Source organism: Patella vulgata, chromosome 9 (genome assembly GCF_932274485.2).
Source record: "Patella vulgata chromosome 9, xgPatVulg1.2, whole genome shotgun sequence".
Classification (NCBI taxonomy): Eukaryota; Metazoa; Mollusca; class Gastropoda; family Patellidae; genus Patella; species Patella vulgata.
Window position 1 is genome coordinate 21,574,537 of NC_065887.2, and position 18,378 is coordinate 21,592,914.

Consider the following 18,378-nt stretch of genomic DNA (forward strand, 5'->3'; position numbering starts at 1 on the left):
TACAGGCAACTAGAAACCCGACTCCAAACTCTGAAAACAGATCTTCAGAACGGTATAAAGACTGTATTCGAGTATGCCGATGGCGTAGCCCGTTTAACTACATTGTAAATTTTCATTGTTTATCTTGTTTTTGTGTGATGTATGATATACCCATGTATGTTATACTTTTATTACATATTTTATATATAAAACATCGAAAATTGTTATATTTTCATTAAATTATAAAGTGCTAATGTGATGTATGATATATCCATGTATGTTATATTTTTATTACATATTTTATATATAAAACATCGAAAATTGTTATATTTTCATTAAATTATAAAGTGCTAATGTGATGTATGATATATCCATGTATGTTATATTTTTATTAAATATTTTATATATAAAACATCGAAAATTGTTATATTTTCATTAAATTATAAAGTGCTAATGTGATGTATGATATATCCATGTATGTTATATTTTTATTAAATATATATAAAACATCGAAAAATAAAAAAAAAATTACATAAAATATTTGGGTTTTTTTTCCATCTAAAATATTTGGGGTTTTTTTCCATCTAATTACCTAATCCTAATCCGCTTAATCCACTAATCCTAATTAGACCTTAATTGGATTAATCAAAAGTGGGCACAGTGAGGACACACCGTGTACATTGCCTGATTAATTAGCCCAATTATTGTACACATTGACTGATTGTTGAAGAGCGATTATTGAGAAGACTAGATTACCACAGGTTTCGTTCTGTGATCACATAGGCTTCATTTCATATTACTTACTTTGATTTTAAAAATGACTTTGAAAATAAAATCACTTGGAAAGGAAATTACCACAGAGAAAGAAATTGGACTTAGACAAGCAGTTCAAACAGAATCAAAATGCAGAGGCCAAGGTTATACGAGGTGTAACTGTTCTAAAAGTGGGAAACAGTGTGCCACAAATAAGTGTAAATGTAACAGCCGATGCCACAACAGCATCAATTGTCAAAACAAAAATTGTTGACATATTTCATGGCCACTTATATCATGGTTGTAATCAAGTTGACATGTACATGTTACCATTTGTCTGAGTATTTGAGTATTTCACATGTATTCTATCGGGAAATCAGAAATTCATGTATTTTTATACTGTGTGAAAAAAAGTCAATTGATCCTTCAAAGTGTGTATGATATTTGTCATTTATTTAGTTAAAAACAACAACTCTAGTGACAATCCTGTTATTAGGGTTTCACACTGCGTAGCCAGTGTGAAACACTATTGTTTTTGTTCGGATTCTTCTTCTTCTTCTTATTATTATTATTTTTCGGATTCTTCTTCTTCTTCTTATTATTATTTTTCCACTTGAGCATATCTCAGAAACTACTTGTCGGATCGATTCGATGTCTTCTGTATTACTGGGAAAGTGGGTTTGACTTAAATTTTAAAGCTATTTCTAACGTTCTGCGACAATGCGAAATGTCCGAAATCCCCGAAGTTGTCGTTTTTCGAAATTTTGCCGTAATGTTATCAATAATTGTCGGATTGTAATATTTGATAATTCTTGACATATCTGGCGACAAGGCACATAGCTACAGTTCTTTACATTTTTTATTTTCGACGAATCTTCGGAGATATTAGGCGCCAAATTTTGAAAATTAAAATTTTTACGAAAATTTTTTTTATTAATGAATATTTTTATGTGGTGTTTTACCTAGAGTTAAAGAGTCATCTGATTTGACCAAAAATGGCACCATTTTTTGTCACCGTATTTTTCCTTGGCCCCCATTGGCTAATTCAGTTTTTCAGTCCTGGATTGATTATTTATTGTTCGATTTGTATAAAACAAAGTTCATATGATCCGTGGTCCAAAATGTCATTTTGTTTGTTACCGGTACATTTTCCCTTCGATAACGGAAGTGACGTAAATTTAGCAAAAAATGCAATTTTGACAGTTCGGTACCACTTTTTGAAAGCAAATAATTTTTTTTTCAAATCTGGTAGGACTGAAAGGGTGTGCCCTGTTAAGGCGCAGAAATCATCACGCTCAGTTTTTTTTATTTTTATTTCGTTTTCGGATCATTTCGATTTAAAGGCGAAAAAAGGTGAAAAAATGAGCTATTCACAACCCATTCAGATTTTTCATATTTTAATATATTTTTTCGAAACTTTCATAAACTAGTAGCAATAATCCATACGAAGAAAATGTATGTGAAACTTAGTTTGTAATATGAGAAGTTGCGGAGAAATGGGCAATTTTGCATGAGTCACCCTTTACGCTAGTTTGCCTTTAAAAGAGTCAATTATTATTCGATTTTCATAAAAGTGACACCATTTGATGCGTAATGTCAATTTTAACAAGGTCAAACCAATTTAACATTTCCAATGTCACCGGAAATGACGTAATTTGGGCAAAAATTGTATTTATAGCCTTCAAAACCAGTATTTTATTCAAATGAGTCGTATTTGTTATTTGTTTAAAATTTTGATATTTAATCCCAATCAACCAATAGAATGAACCCATACGATCATATAGGTATCACAAAATGGTTTCTAACTTGTTCAGTTGCGGAGAAATAGACGATTTTCAAAAGGTTTTTGGTCCATAAAAGTGTCAATTATTATTCGATTTTCATAAAAATTTTCACCGTGTGATACCTAATGCCATTTACGATTCCATACAAGTAATTTAACACTTTTACTGTCACCGGAAGTAATGTCATTTTTCAAAAACTGTATTTTTGGCCTTCAAAACGGATATTTTATTCAAATGAGTCTAATTTGTAATGTTTTTAAAATTATGATATTTGATTCCAATCAACAAATAGATGAAACCCATAGTCATACGATCATACAGATACCCAAAAATGGTTTCTAACTTGTACGGTTGCAGAGAAATAGACGATTTTTTACAAGTCCCTTTTCAAGGTTTTTGGTCTATAAAAGTGGCAATTATTAGATGAAACCCATAGTCATACGATCATACAGATACCCAAAAATGGTTTCTAACTTGTACGGTTGCAGAGAAATAGACGATTTTCTACAAGTCCCTTTTCAAGGTTTTTGGTCTATAAAAGTGGCAATTATTATTCAATTTACATAAAATTTTCTCCATGTGATGCCTTATGCCATTTCTGATTTCATAAAACTAATTTAACATTTTCATTATCACCGGAAGTAATGTAATTTTGTCAGTATTACTTACATGTAACAAATGTATACAATGAATTGATATTGCTGGATTTGGTTGATTCTGCGTACATTTTATTTGATGTGTGCAATGCTTATGTGGAAACCTGTTTAATGGTTTCATCGGTACCGGAAGTGACATATATTCAAGGGTAACGGGGCACCGGTGAAACCCGTCATTACTGCGTCGCAGTTCTAGTATTAATATTTTAATCATGAAGTACATTTTCCTTTCAAAGTCATTTTATTTTCAAAGTCATTTTTTAAATCAAATGATAACCGACAAAGAACCTATTAAAGTATCTTTTATATGAAATGAAGCCTATGTGATCACAGAACGAAACCTGTGGTAATCTAGTCTTCTCAATAATCGCTCTTCAACAATCAGTCAATGTGTACAATAATTGGGCTAATTAATCAGGCAATGTACACAATGCCTGGAAATTTTAGGCAATGTACACAATGACTGGCCTCATTAGACAATGTACACATTGACTGGTTATTTCAGGCATTGTACACATTGCCTGATTGTAGACATTGACTGTAACATATATAAGCTTACATCAACATTACACTAATGTCAAACTTACCAACCTTTACCGTATGAAGAACATAAATAAATGGGGTTTATTCATCTGAATATCTGGGCATATCACGACTTAAAAATCCTGATGGACCCGACTCTCTAAAGAGTTCTATCTCTAGTATCTATGGCAAAATAAAATTCTAAATTTTACACCGGGATTCTGAACATGACTTTAAAAGGTCAAAACATTTGATCATCGGCTGGTATGACACATGTACCGAATTTGATAATAGTGGTACGAAAATTGACTGCACAAGATAAATCATTCAGGAATCAGAAGACAAATGCTTATTATCGTATTCGATTTCGTATCTATTAAAGTAGCTTAGTCTCTAACTTAATATCATCCAAAGTCTTCGACATTTTAAACACAAATTATTTGTCAATATAAATCAACACTTATGTTGTGATATTACTGGGAAAAGATGGGCTTCTTATGGCCGAGTTACGTAAATTTGTGTGTTACCCTATATAGATTTCAATGGCTTCTACCAAGCCGTTTAGCAGAAGGGGACATGTTTTTAACAGCATGTTGTGTCGCAGATACTGATTCTAGTGAGGTAAGCAAGGTCTTATTTTCTCACTAAAATGTTCTTTACATTGTACAGGCGTTGACATAGACTGACACTCGACCATTTAGCAGTAAAAAGTTGCCCAGTAAAATTGACTGGCGGCCAAAACTTTTTCGACAAGGATTCAATAGGGCGGTTCCTGAACATAGAGGGCGAGTGTGATGAGAACTATGCTCAGAACTGAACTATGTCAAATGGTGAGGGCATATTCTTATCTGAAGAGCATGCGCAATAAAAACTATCGGTGTAGACTGGAATAACCTTACGCTAGAGAGATTTCTGGTGTAATTTGAAATTAAAATAGCTAAGTCTCTAACTCAATATCATCCAAACTCTTACTCGTTGAAAACACAAATTATTTGTCAATTCAAATCAACATCGATGTTGTAATATTACCGGGAAAAGGTAGGCTTCTGATATCCAATATTTAAAACAAAATAAACATTTTACCATTGGTACACGAATCGTGTACCATAGTGCATTTCAGCGTCATTTGTAACAAGTGACCAGAAAGAACGAGGCTAGACATATTCAACAACTCACGTCAAACGGTGATGCCATATATTATCTGGAGATCATGCGCAATAGACTGGAATAACCAGACGCTAGAAATTGGCATTCGGTTGAGACTTATGCCGTATTTCGCTGGACATAACTGATTTGAAATTAAGAGTCAAAACGGAAACAATTGAATGTATACAATCAGATTACATTATATGTTTTGCGACCCATTTGTGTCAATTTCTAGGTCCCAAATATTAGCGATTTAGCTCCTTTAAGAGTAAAATTGAAATGATTGAATGTAAATCAGTTTATATACATTCATATTCCATTATTATTTGCGTTGCGACGCATATGTGTCAATTTTTAGGTCCAAAATATTAGTGATTTAGCTCCTTTAATTTACATGTAGGCCTACAGTGTAGTACAGTACATATAACCAAAGGAATCTGACCTTCTATCCGTATATATATGCATACACCATACTCAACTAGACAATATATTAAAAAAAGAACAGGAATGCAATGCCTGCTGAAGCCTTGATTTTACCTACTCTCGCTTCGGCTCGTTTTTTTTCAACAATTTGTAATGTCAATTCACTCTGATATGTTTTTTTCAATCTAGCCATTTTGATTTGCATAAATACTATCATAGCCACTTGTTTCCAATATTTACATGATGACAGACATTAACGAATGTAAATATTGGAAACAAGTGGCTATGATTCGTTTTGTGGGGAGTATTTAAAACTATTTATGCAAATCAAAACGGCTAGGCTAGATTGAAGAAAAAACATATCTGAGTGAATCGACTGAGGTTTGATTGCCTGACATTACGAATTGTTGAAAAAAAACGAGCCGAAGCAGAGCAGGTAAAATCGAGGCTTCAACAGGCATTGCATTCCTGTTCTTTTTTTTATTATATTTATTGTCTAATTCGGTCTGGTGTATAACTGTATATAAGAAGGTCAGATGCCTGTGATTGTGTGACAGAGTGATACCCTACTGATATAACCATCGTGGTCGTTTCTAAAGATATTCTTGGAATTTCGTTTATCTCTATTCTATATTACAGATAGACATACTTACAACTATGTATTTTTGACTAGACGCCATTCTAAATAACTGTACATTCACTTAAATCAATCTAAACACTGAATGATCTTCAAATGTTTTTGATCGTAACAACAGAAATTACACCAAACATGTGCAATTCGATCATCGTTCATTTATTATCTTTATTTCAGAAGAGTAATTTTTGATTGGTCAAGATAATTTTCATCTCACAGAAAGGGTTTTGATTGGATGAAACTATACTCGGTAATTTCTGTATACAGACAGTGTTCTACCACAAAGTATTTTTACTCTGTGGTTCTACCATAGATAATACCGTATACTGACGGTGAACGTATAACGGTATCAAACGACACACACGTCATTCAATACTGGGAGTGGGACTCGACATATCAATTACGTCCCGACTCATACAATACTACAATAAATTCCGGTGACCATAGTTCAGATCGAGGGCAGATAGATATAAATTTTGGATCAAGCATTATAATTAATTGTCAGCAGGTTCCGTTGCCCCCCAGAAAAAAATGTTTTGTCCCCCCCCCCCCAAAAAAAAAATTGCCGACCATAGCAGGGCTGTCAGGTGTGGCTATTTTCACGTATTGATGGCTACACGAAAAATATATGAATGAATATAGGCTATATAAAAAGTCCTATAGAAAAAGTATAAGTTCCTATAGAAGTTTGTGGGATTATATAGGCTACATTAGAATGCTATAGAATACTACTATTATAGGAAAACGAATTCATTCTGTAGTTTTTTTCACTTGACTATAAATTCAAAAACATTTACTATAGTTTTGTGTAGGATCGGTAGATGAGTTTTTCCAAGTGTAATTTCCTATAGAATTCTATAGAATAGGCCTACCGTAAGAAATTATTGGAAAAAACATAAATCTATAGATTCATTGGCACTGCTATAGAATTGGTGGTAAAAACTATAGATTTCTATGGAACTAACTTGTATCTTGGAGTCAGTTGAGTATTCCTATAGTTTTCTATAGCCTTTGTGGTAAAAACTATAGTTGACTACAGAACTAACTTGTATTCTCAAAGCACTTGTGGTTCCTATAGATTTGGTGGTAAAAACTATAGTTTTCTATAGAACAAACTTATAGTCTCAAGCCAGTTGTGTAATCCCATAGTTTTCAACGACATTCTTTAGAAAACTATAAAAAAATAATTTATTCTATAGATTTTGTGGAGAAACATATAACAGATGCCTTCTATAGTTTTTTGTAGGTAGAATTTATATGTATATGGTACTTAAATCAATTTAACAAATACTATAGTTTCCTACATAATACTGTAACTATATATGTTCTATACTACAGACTTCATAATTTGGCGTTGCCTTAACTCATATTATAGTTTACTATAGAATTTAGTGATGCACTTGTGTGAATTATGTAAAAGTTCCCAACAGAATTTTCCTGGATGCAGTTTTCCTTGCTTTACTATATATGTGATACCAAATGACAAACTAAAAAGCTTACCATGAAAAAATTGTACGAAAAATCGAGTTTTTACCCTTATAGATCACAATTTTTATCCGATTTTGATGAAATGTTTAGGCCTATGTCCCAAATTTTTGGATAAAATCGATTTTGGTTTGGCATGTCGGACCGTAACTTAATGGATTATTGCCCTCGAGTTTTTACCCTTACAGATCATCCGATTTTGATAAAATGTTTATATCCCAAATTCTTGGATCAGGTCGATTGCATGTGCAGGGTAGCACGATTTACTCAAATCCACCCAAATCCATCATTATTTATAATATCGATATTTGATGATCGTTCTTTATGCCAAATTGTCATTATCAAATATAGATATCAATTAACATTATATGAGTTGAAATAATGGTGGAGTTTGGTAAATTGTGCTACCGGGATTTTTGGGGAGTCGATTTTGGCACGGTAGCCCGATTTACCAAATACCACCCAAATCTGACATTATTTCAACTGATAATAATAATTCATTTGATACCAAATTGTCATTGTTAATTTAAAATCGCATATAAATATGCGATTTTCAAGCAAGCGTCCTTGATTATTGCTCCTGATTACAAACGAAAAATCGTGTTTTTTAGTTTGTGGAGTGTAGACCTTCTAGAGGTCACAATTTTTATTTGATTTTAAATATCGTTCTTAAAAATATATTAGACACTGTTCAATTCACAACAATCGCGGGTGAGTTCGAATTTCTCAAAACTCCAATGGAAACTTCCCGTCAAAATTCTTTCTTTTTTGCAACTCATTATTAATGTAAAGCTACAAAACATATTTCATAATAATAATCACTTTATTGTAACTACAACTCGTATATTAAGGACAGCTATCTAGTCGTTCGGATGGGACGAACAACTGAGGTCCCGTGTACACATTGGCGTGCATGTAAGAGATCCTTTGGCAGTTGGAATTCGATATAAGAGTAGGCCGTGGCGTCGCTGTTTGGGCAAAATTTCACTCATGGCATTCTGCATGGCGTATGCTCGTCTCCATTAGCCCAGTCGGAGCAGAACAGTAGGACGTTAAACCACATTTCATTTCATTTGAACTCTATACAATGAACTAGCAATATAACTAGTTAGTGGCCTGACTTCAAATTGATCGATAGCTTTTAACAGGATTGGTCTCCCTTCTCCTAGAGAAAAACTAATGTGATATTTATTTTTAAAACTCATTTTAATACTTATTTTGTAATGAAAAAAATTTAATCATCTACATTAATAGCTAAAATCTTCCAAGGTACTCATACTTTGTATTTCGAATAAAAGATTATGGTGAATTTAAAAAGCGGTTATTTAGGATTATATACCATTCAAACATAAATGGTCCTATATACAGCTGAAGTAAGATGAAAACAATTATAATTTGCCTAAACCAAAAACCATTGTCATACGCATATTAGAAAAGTAGAATAGGTACATTTAGGACAATAACGATTCAAAGCCATGTATCTACGTATTACTAAAACATAACTGTATATAATCAACACAAGGATATAAAAAAAAATTGCAATTTTCTCTCACCTTTTCAGTTGAGCTTTGTTTAAACACCAATTTTCTATGTTACTCAGATTTATAAACAAAAGAGAACACAATAGAAAAAGGTGTAAGTAAACTAACAACAGTTTGGTCGATGTCCCAGTTTGATCCAGTTCCTTAGTAAACATACACAAGAACCTTGTTACTCTTTTTTTCAAAATTTCAGCACAATTATGTATATTTATGTTGACCTCGTCTCCATTCACCCAATCGGTACAGAACTTGAGTAGGACGTTAAACCCCATTTCATTACATTATGTTGACAATCAAATTCGCACAGATATTATATATGTCTTACTATAATTCCCATACTATAATTAAATCTGTGTATGTCCTAAATCATTGTTTAACAATAACGCCGTCTTGTGGCATAAATGATACAGTGAAAACGGCTATGCTAGAGCTTTTTCATATTCCGTGTGGGTTTTATAGTCGACATAACTTATTGTTTAAGAATCTATACAGGAAATGCTCTCAGAAAATTTCAACCCAAGAAACTGCGATAAGATATTTGTTTGACCACATGTATTCGCTATCCAAATCTAAATATATATTATTACTGTGTCGTGTACTAAACAGGACATGTATAGTTTGCTATATGAGATAGTTTGCTCTGACAGCGGTGTTAAGGCCCTTAAGGGCTATGTTTAATTTCTATTTCAAACTGTCAGAGGATCGTTAACTTACTGCCAATAGAAGAATATACTGGGTTTTTTTTTCGTAAAATCCGAACGATTATATTGTGTGTGGCAAAGTTCAAGTTCTAATATACAGTCTTAAGATCAACTAGAAATCAGCCAGATTTCTTCAAGTTTGGGAATGTGACCTCAAAGATTTGTTGAAGAGAATCCTGTCATCAACCTCTCAAAGACAATAAATTGTAGCCCAATTACTATCTATTCAGATGGTGTATTGTATAAGTGTCATATTACACTGCTCTGTATTTAGAATGTAAAACTAAAGCTAGATGGGTTTGGAATCAGATTCTATGAAATTTGAATAAGAGAATAAGAAAAACTAATCAAATTAAAGACAGAAATAAACAAATTTAATAACAATTTAATAAAATTAAAAAAAATTGATTCAAATATTACATAATGTAATAATAAGCTTATTAATTTGATGTAATATCTACAGCAGCTTGTCTAAGCCAGGGTATAAAATATCTTACATTATTTTACATTTTACTCATATACTTTGATATTGACCAATTTGATGTTAACCAATTAAATGATTTTGGAACTTTTTCTTGGGGAGATAAATATTCATAAGTAAAACAAGGGTTGTTAAGCACATTACGATTGTATAACTCTTGCCAATTATATATTGATTTCTATAGAAATGGGCCAATATCGAAATATTAATGGCCTGTTGATCCATCGTACAATACTATTTACGAACTTATCAATTATCAGTAAAAGAAAATTTGATCCAAAATTATCTATTTTGGTGCAAAAATATGAACACTTACTGATTATTTACATACAGAGAAAAGGTCACCCCAAAACAATCTACATGTATTTGTTATTTAAAAGAGCTAAATCGCTAATATTTAGGACCTAGAAATTGACACAAATGGTTCGCAACACAAATAATAATGTAATATGAATGTACATAAACTGATTTAGTATTTATTGCGCATGCTCTCCAGATAGGAATATGACGTAACCGTTTGAGTTACTTGTGGAATATATCTAGCCCCGTCCTTCGAGTCCCTTGTTATAAATGGCACTTAAAGGCATTCGTGAACCAATGGTAAAATGTTTATTTTGTCTTACAATCTTATGGAAGCCTATAACTACCATTCATGATTTCTACTTTTCGCTCCTTCAAAACACGAAAGTCGAAAAGTGACCTTGAAAGTAGAGACCACATCAACTTCTGAGGCGAAAAGACAACAGTACGACAGCAAGCCAAAATCAAAGGTCGTTAATATCGCCATCAATACTAGACTTTATAAACTATTTCGTTAACGCGAATTTATTGTCAATGTCAACAAAACAGTACACCTTTAATAATGTATTATAACAATATTACTTATATTCTCTGTCACCACAGGAGATCACGTGGCTAAGTGGGTAAGACGCTAGCTCGCTAGCCTAGAGGTCGGGTGTTCGATCCCTGCATTGGCCGAGAAAGTTCATCCAGATTTTCCGGCGTGGTTCTCCCTTGTCAGTGATGCAGGACGGAGGGGCTGACAAGGAAAGCTGTCTAGTCGTTCGGATGGGACGAAAAACCGAGGTCCCGTGTACACATTGGCGTGCACGTAAAAGATATAAGAGTAGGCCATAGTGCCGCTGTCCGGGCAAAATTTTTCCTCATAGCACACTGTATGGCGTATGCCCGTCTTCATTAGCCCAGGTTAGGAGCAGAACAGTAGGACGTTAAACTCCATTTCATTTCATTTCTGTCACCACAGAGTTCTTGATGTGGAAATTTACACGGAAATATTTATTTATGGCTAGGGATATGATATTTACACGGAAATATTTATTTATGGCTAGGGATATGATATATCACTAGCCATAAATAAATATTTCCGTGTAAATTTCCACATCAAGAACTCGTAGTATTATTCTTACAATTTCTCGTACAATAGGGGCCACAAGGCAAGAAGTTAGGCCCGATATACGCGAACATCAAACCGAGATCTTTGATACATAAACATATAATATTAAGTTTTTTTCAAAACCGGATACAAATCGTTAGAGGGACCACAGCCTTCGATCCGATTATCACAAAATTCAAACCCAGGGTGTAACGGTGTATATTTAAACGGTTTTTAAAATCGGGTATAAACTGTAATTTTTGGTACACCCAGGGTCCATAATCTAGGAGGTTACGGACCGATATGTGCGAATATGGAAAGAAACAAAAATCCGTGGAATATAGACATATATTTTAAGTTTGATCAAAATCGGATAAAAAAATTGTGACTTCTACAGTGTCCACAACCTTGGTATTATATTTGCAAACGAGAAGCGGGCAGTTTCAATCCGATTTTCATGAAATTCGAACTCAACCATCATAAGGGTGGAATGGTGATATGTTAGAACAGCTTTTAATATTGGATAAAATGCCAATATCGAAAGGAACCGCGTGTCCACAAATAAATTGTGGGCTGACAGGGGCGACTCAATACACGTCCACTTGAAAATATGGGCGTACAAAAATAGCTCAGCATGATAAAACTTGGTTTTTGGAAGACTAAACAACTGATATCAAAGACTTTATATGAAACGAGATTTTTATTTTAGAAATTAAAATATTAAGTTACTTGATACTCCCACTGGCCGGTTAATAGTTGTCAACGCTTATGTAATTTATATTAGGGCAATGCTACTCAAGCCGGACATGTTGTTTAGATCAGCATACCAAGCAATTAAAATCAGTGAACCGGACCAAACCCAAACATCCAAAATTTAGCACTTTTTCCTAGATAGTCCTAGCACTGTATAAGAGTTAGCATCATCCTGGGTGCGCGGTAATCGAGCGAAACTGAGTAATTCCAATCTCAGCGTTGACCGAACATAACGTTCTGGGATAAAGTCTGTTGGGCTGACTTGTATAGAAAGTGTTTCCTAGTCGTTCGGATGGGCAGAAAAACCAAGTCCATTCGTGTACAATCTGTCGTGTGCGTAATATAGGTGTCTCTTTTGATGAATAGAAGGCAGAGAGAGAGAGAGAGAGAGAGAGAGAGAGAGAGAGAGAGAGAGAAATGGGGTTTAACGTCCACTCGACACAAACTAGGTCATTTCGGGACTAACATAATATGTTCTTTTTAATTTTATTTCAATAATTCGCTTGCGCGTAGGGGTCTTTAGCAGTGGGAGGAAACCGGAGCACCCGGAGAAAACCCACGAGGTTGGAAAGGCAACCCTACTCCTTGTCACGTACAACCGGGGATTCGAAACCACGCCAGTTGAATCAATGACAGACCTTATGATACAGCGCGCACGTGCTAACCATTCGGCCATCCACCCCCCCCCCCCCCGAATAGAAGGCAGTGTCACTGTCTGCCTGAAGGGCAAAAGGTTTCGTCGCCAAACCGTTGACAATTCCCTCTTCCAACACCGCTTGAATTCAATACAACCTATAATCAAAATTAGATTATAATTGCGTTTCGTTTATTTTTCCGATTGTGCCAGGACATTGCAATTGTATTGTTAACTTTCTAACAACGCGATGTTCTGCCCACCTGATTATAATGATAATTCACGCCCATTACATACCATATTTGTATTAACTCTACTAATGGTATAAAAAAATAACTTGATAAACCCCATAATATAGTATATAGTCCTATATACATGTAGTAATCGATTTTATTTCATATCTTAGCGCTAGAAAAGAAAAGAAAAGGAGATATTTTTTATGGCCAAGAAATTATATCAGTTTTCATATCCACTGGGTTATATTGGTTGAATACTGGAAACATAATATACCTAAATCAATGGGATAAATTGACCGTTGTTTATATCCACTGGTTAATAATTGACAGTGAAAAGCCAAATTGTGGTATTTTGTTGCACGGGTGTGATATACGGTGTAAATATAACCCAGTCATAACTATGGTATAAATGGTTTGGTATATCTCGTATTTCACAGTAAATTATTGACCAATATTGAGCAAACATACGTCGCAACGGTTCTACTTGTATATTTATGTTTCTTTGTGCGTGCACGCGTTGTGCATTGTATGTCGTAACGTCACGTCATTGATTTTAAAAACGTGCAGATGTTCCATTCTGGTGTATGACATTGTCATTGCGTCTTTAACGATGTCACGGATCAGTAATTTTCATAGTAAATAATTAAATGATCAAAAGGGGTACAGTCCCAAGCACTACAGCTGCATATGTTGTCAATTCAAAGTAAATGGGTCCTATAGAATCGATTCTATCGTCTGGGGCATGGCATCATTATGCGGGTCAGAGGTCAACATCCGGGTTCTTGGTGCTGGTTCTAGTGACCTTCTGTGAGTTGAGTGTAGCCGGCAGCGCGAGACGGTGTTCTAAGATGACATGGTGATAAAAAGGAATAATATTTATGTGTTGATATATTCTCCGGGTCGTCTGCTCGGATCTTAGAGTAGACGAACAAAGTAAAGTTGGATTAAAATTAACAGAATCAGGTAAGAAATATTTGACACAAATGCGCGAATCGCACGCGCAAAATCGGCATGAATGACTCAGTGTGTATTAGTGACTAAAAATAGAATTTCTTCTCATGGCAGCAGTGGTCAGAACCTTATTACTGCCCCAAAAAGACCCAAGTGTATATATTTGTTAATTTTGATAGGAGCATTTGTCTCCCATTCAATTCTTTGAGTACGATGCTTGAATCGAGTGTTATTCTAGTTTGTAATAGGCATTGTTTGAACCGCCTCCCTGTACGCTGCATGCATGCTTGCTTGGCCTATACGACACACAACCCATAGAGCTTTCATCCCACTCACTCTGCCTACGCTACTTACAACACGAACTTCCCTTTTTCAAACACATGCAGTCAAACAGCTCGATTTACAAAACTTGAAACCAACAGATGCTAATGTTTTTCACCACTTGCTAATAATGTAGAGTTATATGGAACCGTTTGAAAATGAGAGATAAGTGAAAGTCTAACTAAATTAGCCAGTAAACCCCAGTTGCAAGAGCCAGTATAGTCTACTTATTGCCAAGGTGCCATTATTATTGTTAGATTCTATCGTAATAGATGGGATATTTAATTGTCATAAAGAGTTAAAAAAGTGGTTATTTATTTAAGGCACATTATGACCTTGATGAAAACAAACCAACCAGCTTTACAAAGGTTTATTCATGCATGTTTTGTCTACATGTATGGGTATTAAAATAGAACAAAGAAATTTTAATGGGTATTTAAGCCAAAATAGGTCAGATGGTCCACAGATATTTTGGTTACTAAAAAAAATATGCGATAGTTGTTACAATCAAATTTAACAAACCAAAGATTAAGCCATTTTGTATAATGGTCTGCCTTGTACATTGTATAATATGATATCAGAATTGGAGAGAGAAAAATTGGGTTTAACATCCACTTGACACAAACTAGGTCATTTCGGAATTAACATATGGTACAATTTTATTTCAATAATTTTCTTGCGTATAGGGATCCTGGAGAAAACCCATGAGGTTGCGCAAGTGGCCCTACTCCTTGTCACAGACATGTACAATCTTCATGCCACTTGACTAAACGACAGACCTTATGAGCTAAATCGCATGCATTAAACAACTCAACCACCCCCACTGTATGGACAATATGGACAGCTCAAATTGGATGAATCCACAGACAAATCAGACATAATACCTACTAATTAAAAATTTGGTTGACTGACAGGATAAGGTGCTTGGATCGCCATTTGGAATCTGTTAAAAGATGCATTATGTAACAGCAAAATCTACCTATTGCAGGCCGGTTTTTAGGCTTCAATGTTATGAAAATTATTAAGAACTGGTGGGCATTTATTCACACGACAAGCCAATAATCAACTCTATACCATCGAATAGCCATGATATTTAATGGATCAAAACACTCGCGCTATTTACATGTAATAGTTTAATGATAAAATGGTTAATCAAGACTTTGTTTATCATCGTAGAAATGGTACATGTACATCGTACTTGACAATCAAGACTATCTTGTCAAAACTTCAAACATTTAAAATGTAATGTACATTTAACTTCATTATTAAAATCTTACATCATGCATACATGTAACACCGTTCGACTTTCAGGGAATGTAGCTCGTCGACGGGTGTTCTTTAAAGGAGCTAAATCGCTAACATTTGGGACCTAGAAATTCATAAAAGTGGGTCGCAACGCATATAATACTGTAATATGAATGTATATAAACTGATTCATATTTAATGGTTTCCGTTTTTACTCCAATTTCAAATCAGTTATGTTCGGCGAAATAAGTCAGCGATCTCAATCGAGTGCAAATTTCTAGCGTCTAGTTATTCTAGTCTACATAACTCCATTTGATTTGGTGAATGTGTCTAGCCTCGTTCCTCGAGTCTCTCAATACAACTGGGGCTGAAGCGCATTATGGTACACGATTCGTGTACCAATGTTAAAAAAATTATTTTATCTTAAATATCGGATATCAGAAGCTCATCTTTTCCCGGTAAGTTTACATCATCAATGTTGATTTAAATTGACCAATAATTCGTGTTTTCGATGTTGAAGATTTTGGACGATTTTGAGTTACGGACTTAGGTCCTTTAAGTATCAGAAATGAATACAGATTCTTGGAATGGATCTTCAACACTTTATTTCAGCAGCAAATAATTAACAGCAACAATTTAACAACTTATAATTTCCTATGTATCGGACCTCCAACTAGTATAGGTTCCCTAAGCTGGTCTCTCCAACTAATGAATATCTTCTTACATACATTTGTCTATTTATAAAAATCAGTTACTTAGAAAGTGTTGACATAAACATATAATTATCGAAGGATTAAGACCTAAGGCATTTAAAACAATAGTAAGAAGAAACTTAACAGATCAACCACTTAGTTGCCAGCATGTCATAATTTGACTGACAGGTTAATTGCTGTATGACTAACCAAGCATCAATGAAAATTAAAATATATACTTGAAATTTAAAAAAGAATTGACAAATAATAAAATAACAAAACAACATATGACCTAGACATCGGTTATACATGTATTTAAGTATTTACAAAGATACAGGGAATTGAAAATTTCACAAACTGGCGCTATCATCTGTAGGCAATATAAACAAGCCAGCACCACTTATACATTATGTATTAGGTATTTATTTTGATGGGCCTCTTTTTAATCTGTTTGAATCAAATCCAGGAGATTATTTACTGTCTATATTTGGGTTTTGATCAATTAGATACTGTCTGAAAAATGCAAATGACAGTCCGCAGCTTTTAAGAGAGGGAGAGAAATGGGGTTTAACATCCACTCAACACAAACTAGGTCATTTAGTGACTGACATATGGTTCAATTTTATTTCAATAATTAGCTTGCGCATATGGGTCTTTAGCAGTGGAAAGAAACCCGAGGACCTGGAGAATCCCAACGAGGTTGGACTGACGACCCCGCTCCTTGTTATGTACAAGTGGGGAATCGAAAACACAAGACTTGACTCAGTGACAGACCTTATTATTTCACGTGCACGCGTTAAGCCACTAGTCCACCCAACGTCCCCTTTCAGAAAGGATGTTTAATGTTAAATACATATGTATATAATGTAATTGGTTAAGAATATGGTGTTCGAAGTAAGGTTTGAATTACTGGTCGATACACATACATGTACATGTATGTGTTATTTTCATCAGTTTAAAGTCTGACCATTAACTTGTCTGGCACTAACATAAAACCCCAGACATTTGTATTCAACTAATCTTTGAATTCAGGTTTCATTTCCTGCAAGAAGACTGCTGTTAGATTGGTCTTTATGTGTCAATAATAGCATGCTAGAAGTCTAATCCTTCATTGACATTTGTAATGGTCATGTTATGAAATTTTATGTCTGTAGACAAAATAATAAATTATAAAAAGCCACAGTAAAACACAATGTCAATGATGACTTTTCTTTGTACAACATTCTGAAAAACAATGAGTATCTAAAAATTGACAACTTCCAGACTTTGTTTGGGAGTTGTCTAGGAGACGCTATAATGAAATAGACCATCCAGAGCCCACACTACACGCATATTGGGTTTAATAATCAAGATTTATTAGGTCTATCATATTTTTGCTCCAATCAGATTTTAAAATTATTCATTTATTTAAGTACATGTACGTAAGCTTATATTCAAAATATCCAAGCAATGACAAGTTTAATTTGAACACATGAATTTAAAAAGGCATTATGGGAGATTGGATAAAGAGCTGACAGTTCTCACTATAATAGTTAAAAACTAGATAATGTAAAGGGGATATGCTAAAAACTGTATGTTAGTCAAATTGCTTCACAATGAACCAATATATTAGCGATTGAATTTTACGCTTGGCCTCGATCATCAATACTAAAGTCGGTACAATAAAAAACATAGTTTTGATTATCCATTTTTGGATTTAATCATCAATGAGTGTTGGGCAGCAGATCGGATTCAAATCCAGTTAATATCACAGGCTAGCGATGACATCCAGAGTTGATTATGGTCTGGATAAGTTAATTAATGTCTAATTAATAATTTAGATAACATTTCAGGCCTAAAGAAAGACCTGCAATAGGCAGATTTAGCTCTTGCATAATGTATGCTTAACTAGATATATGGAGTGAAATCCCTGATAATTAAAAACTGATTTATTACCAACTGCTGATGCTTGATTTAGCAAGGTAAATTATGTTTCTAGATATACCTGATTGAACGCTTCAGAATTAAATTATCATAACCCCTCGAAAGATGTCAGTCAAGTAAACAAG

At 34.1% G+C, this 18,378-nt stretch overlaps 2 protein-coding genes across 5 annotated transcripts in view; one reads left to right on the forward strand and one right to left on the reverse strand.

Annotated features, from left to right (window-relative positions):
* Positions 1–6,054, reverse strand: part of LOC126831727 (hypoxanthine-guanine phosphoribosyltransferase) — a 30,214-nt gene extending 24,160 nt beyond the window's left edge. For all 4 annotated transcript variants that reach the window (XM_050562380.2, XM_050562378.2, XM_050562379.2 and 1 more), the window contains exon 1: positions 5,917–6,054. In XM_050562380.2, coding sequence (XP_050418337.1) covers positions 5,917–5,943 — 27 coding nt within the window. In that variant the 5' untranslated portion in view covers positions 5,944–6,054. The remainder of the gene's footprint in view (positions 1–5,916) is intronic.
* Positions 6,055–13,915: 7,861 nt separating this feature from the next.
* Positions 13,916–18,378, forward strand: part of LOC126831678 (ras-associated and pleckstrin homology domains-containing protein 1) — an 89,692-nt gene continuing 85,229 nt past the window's right edge. Inside the window, exon 1 of the mRNA XM_050562304.2 lies at positions 13,916–14,084. The gene's annotated coding sequence lies outside the window, so the exon portion shown is untranslated. The remainder of the gene's footprint in view (positions 14,085–18,378) is intronic.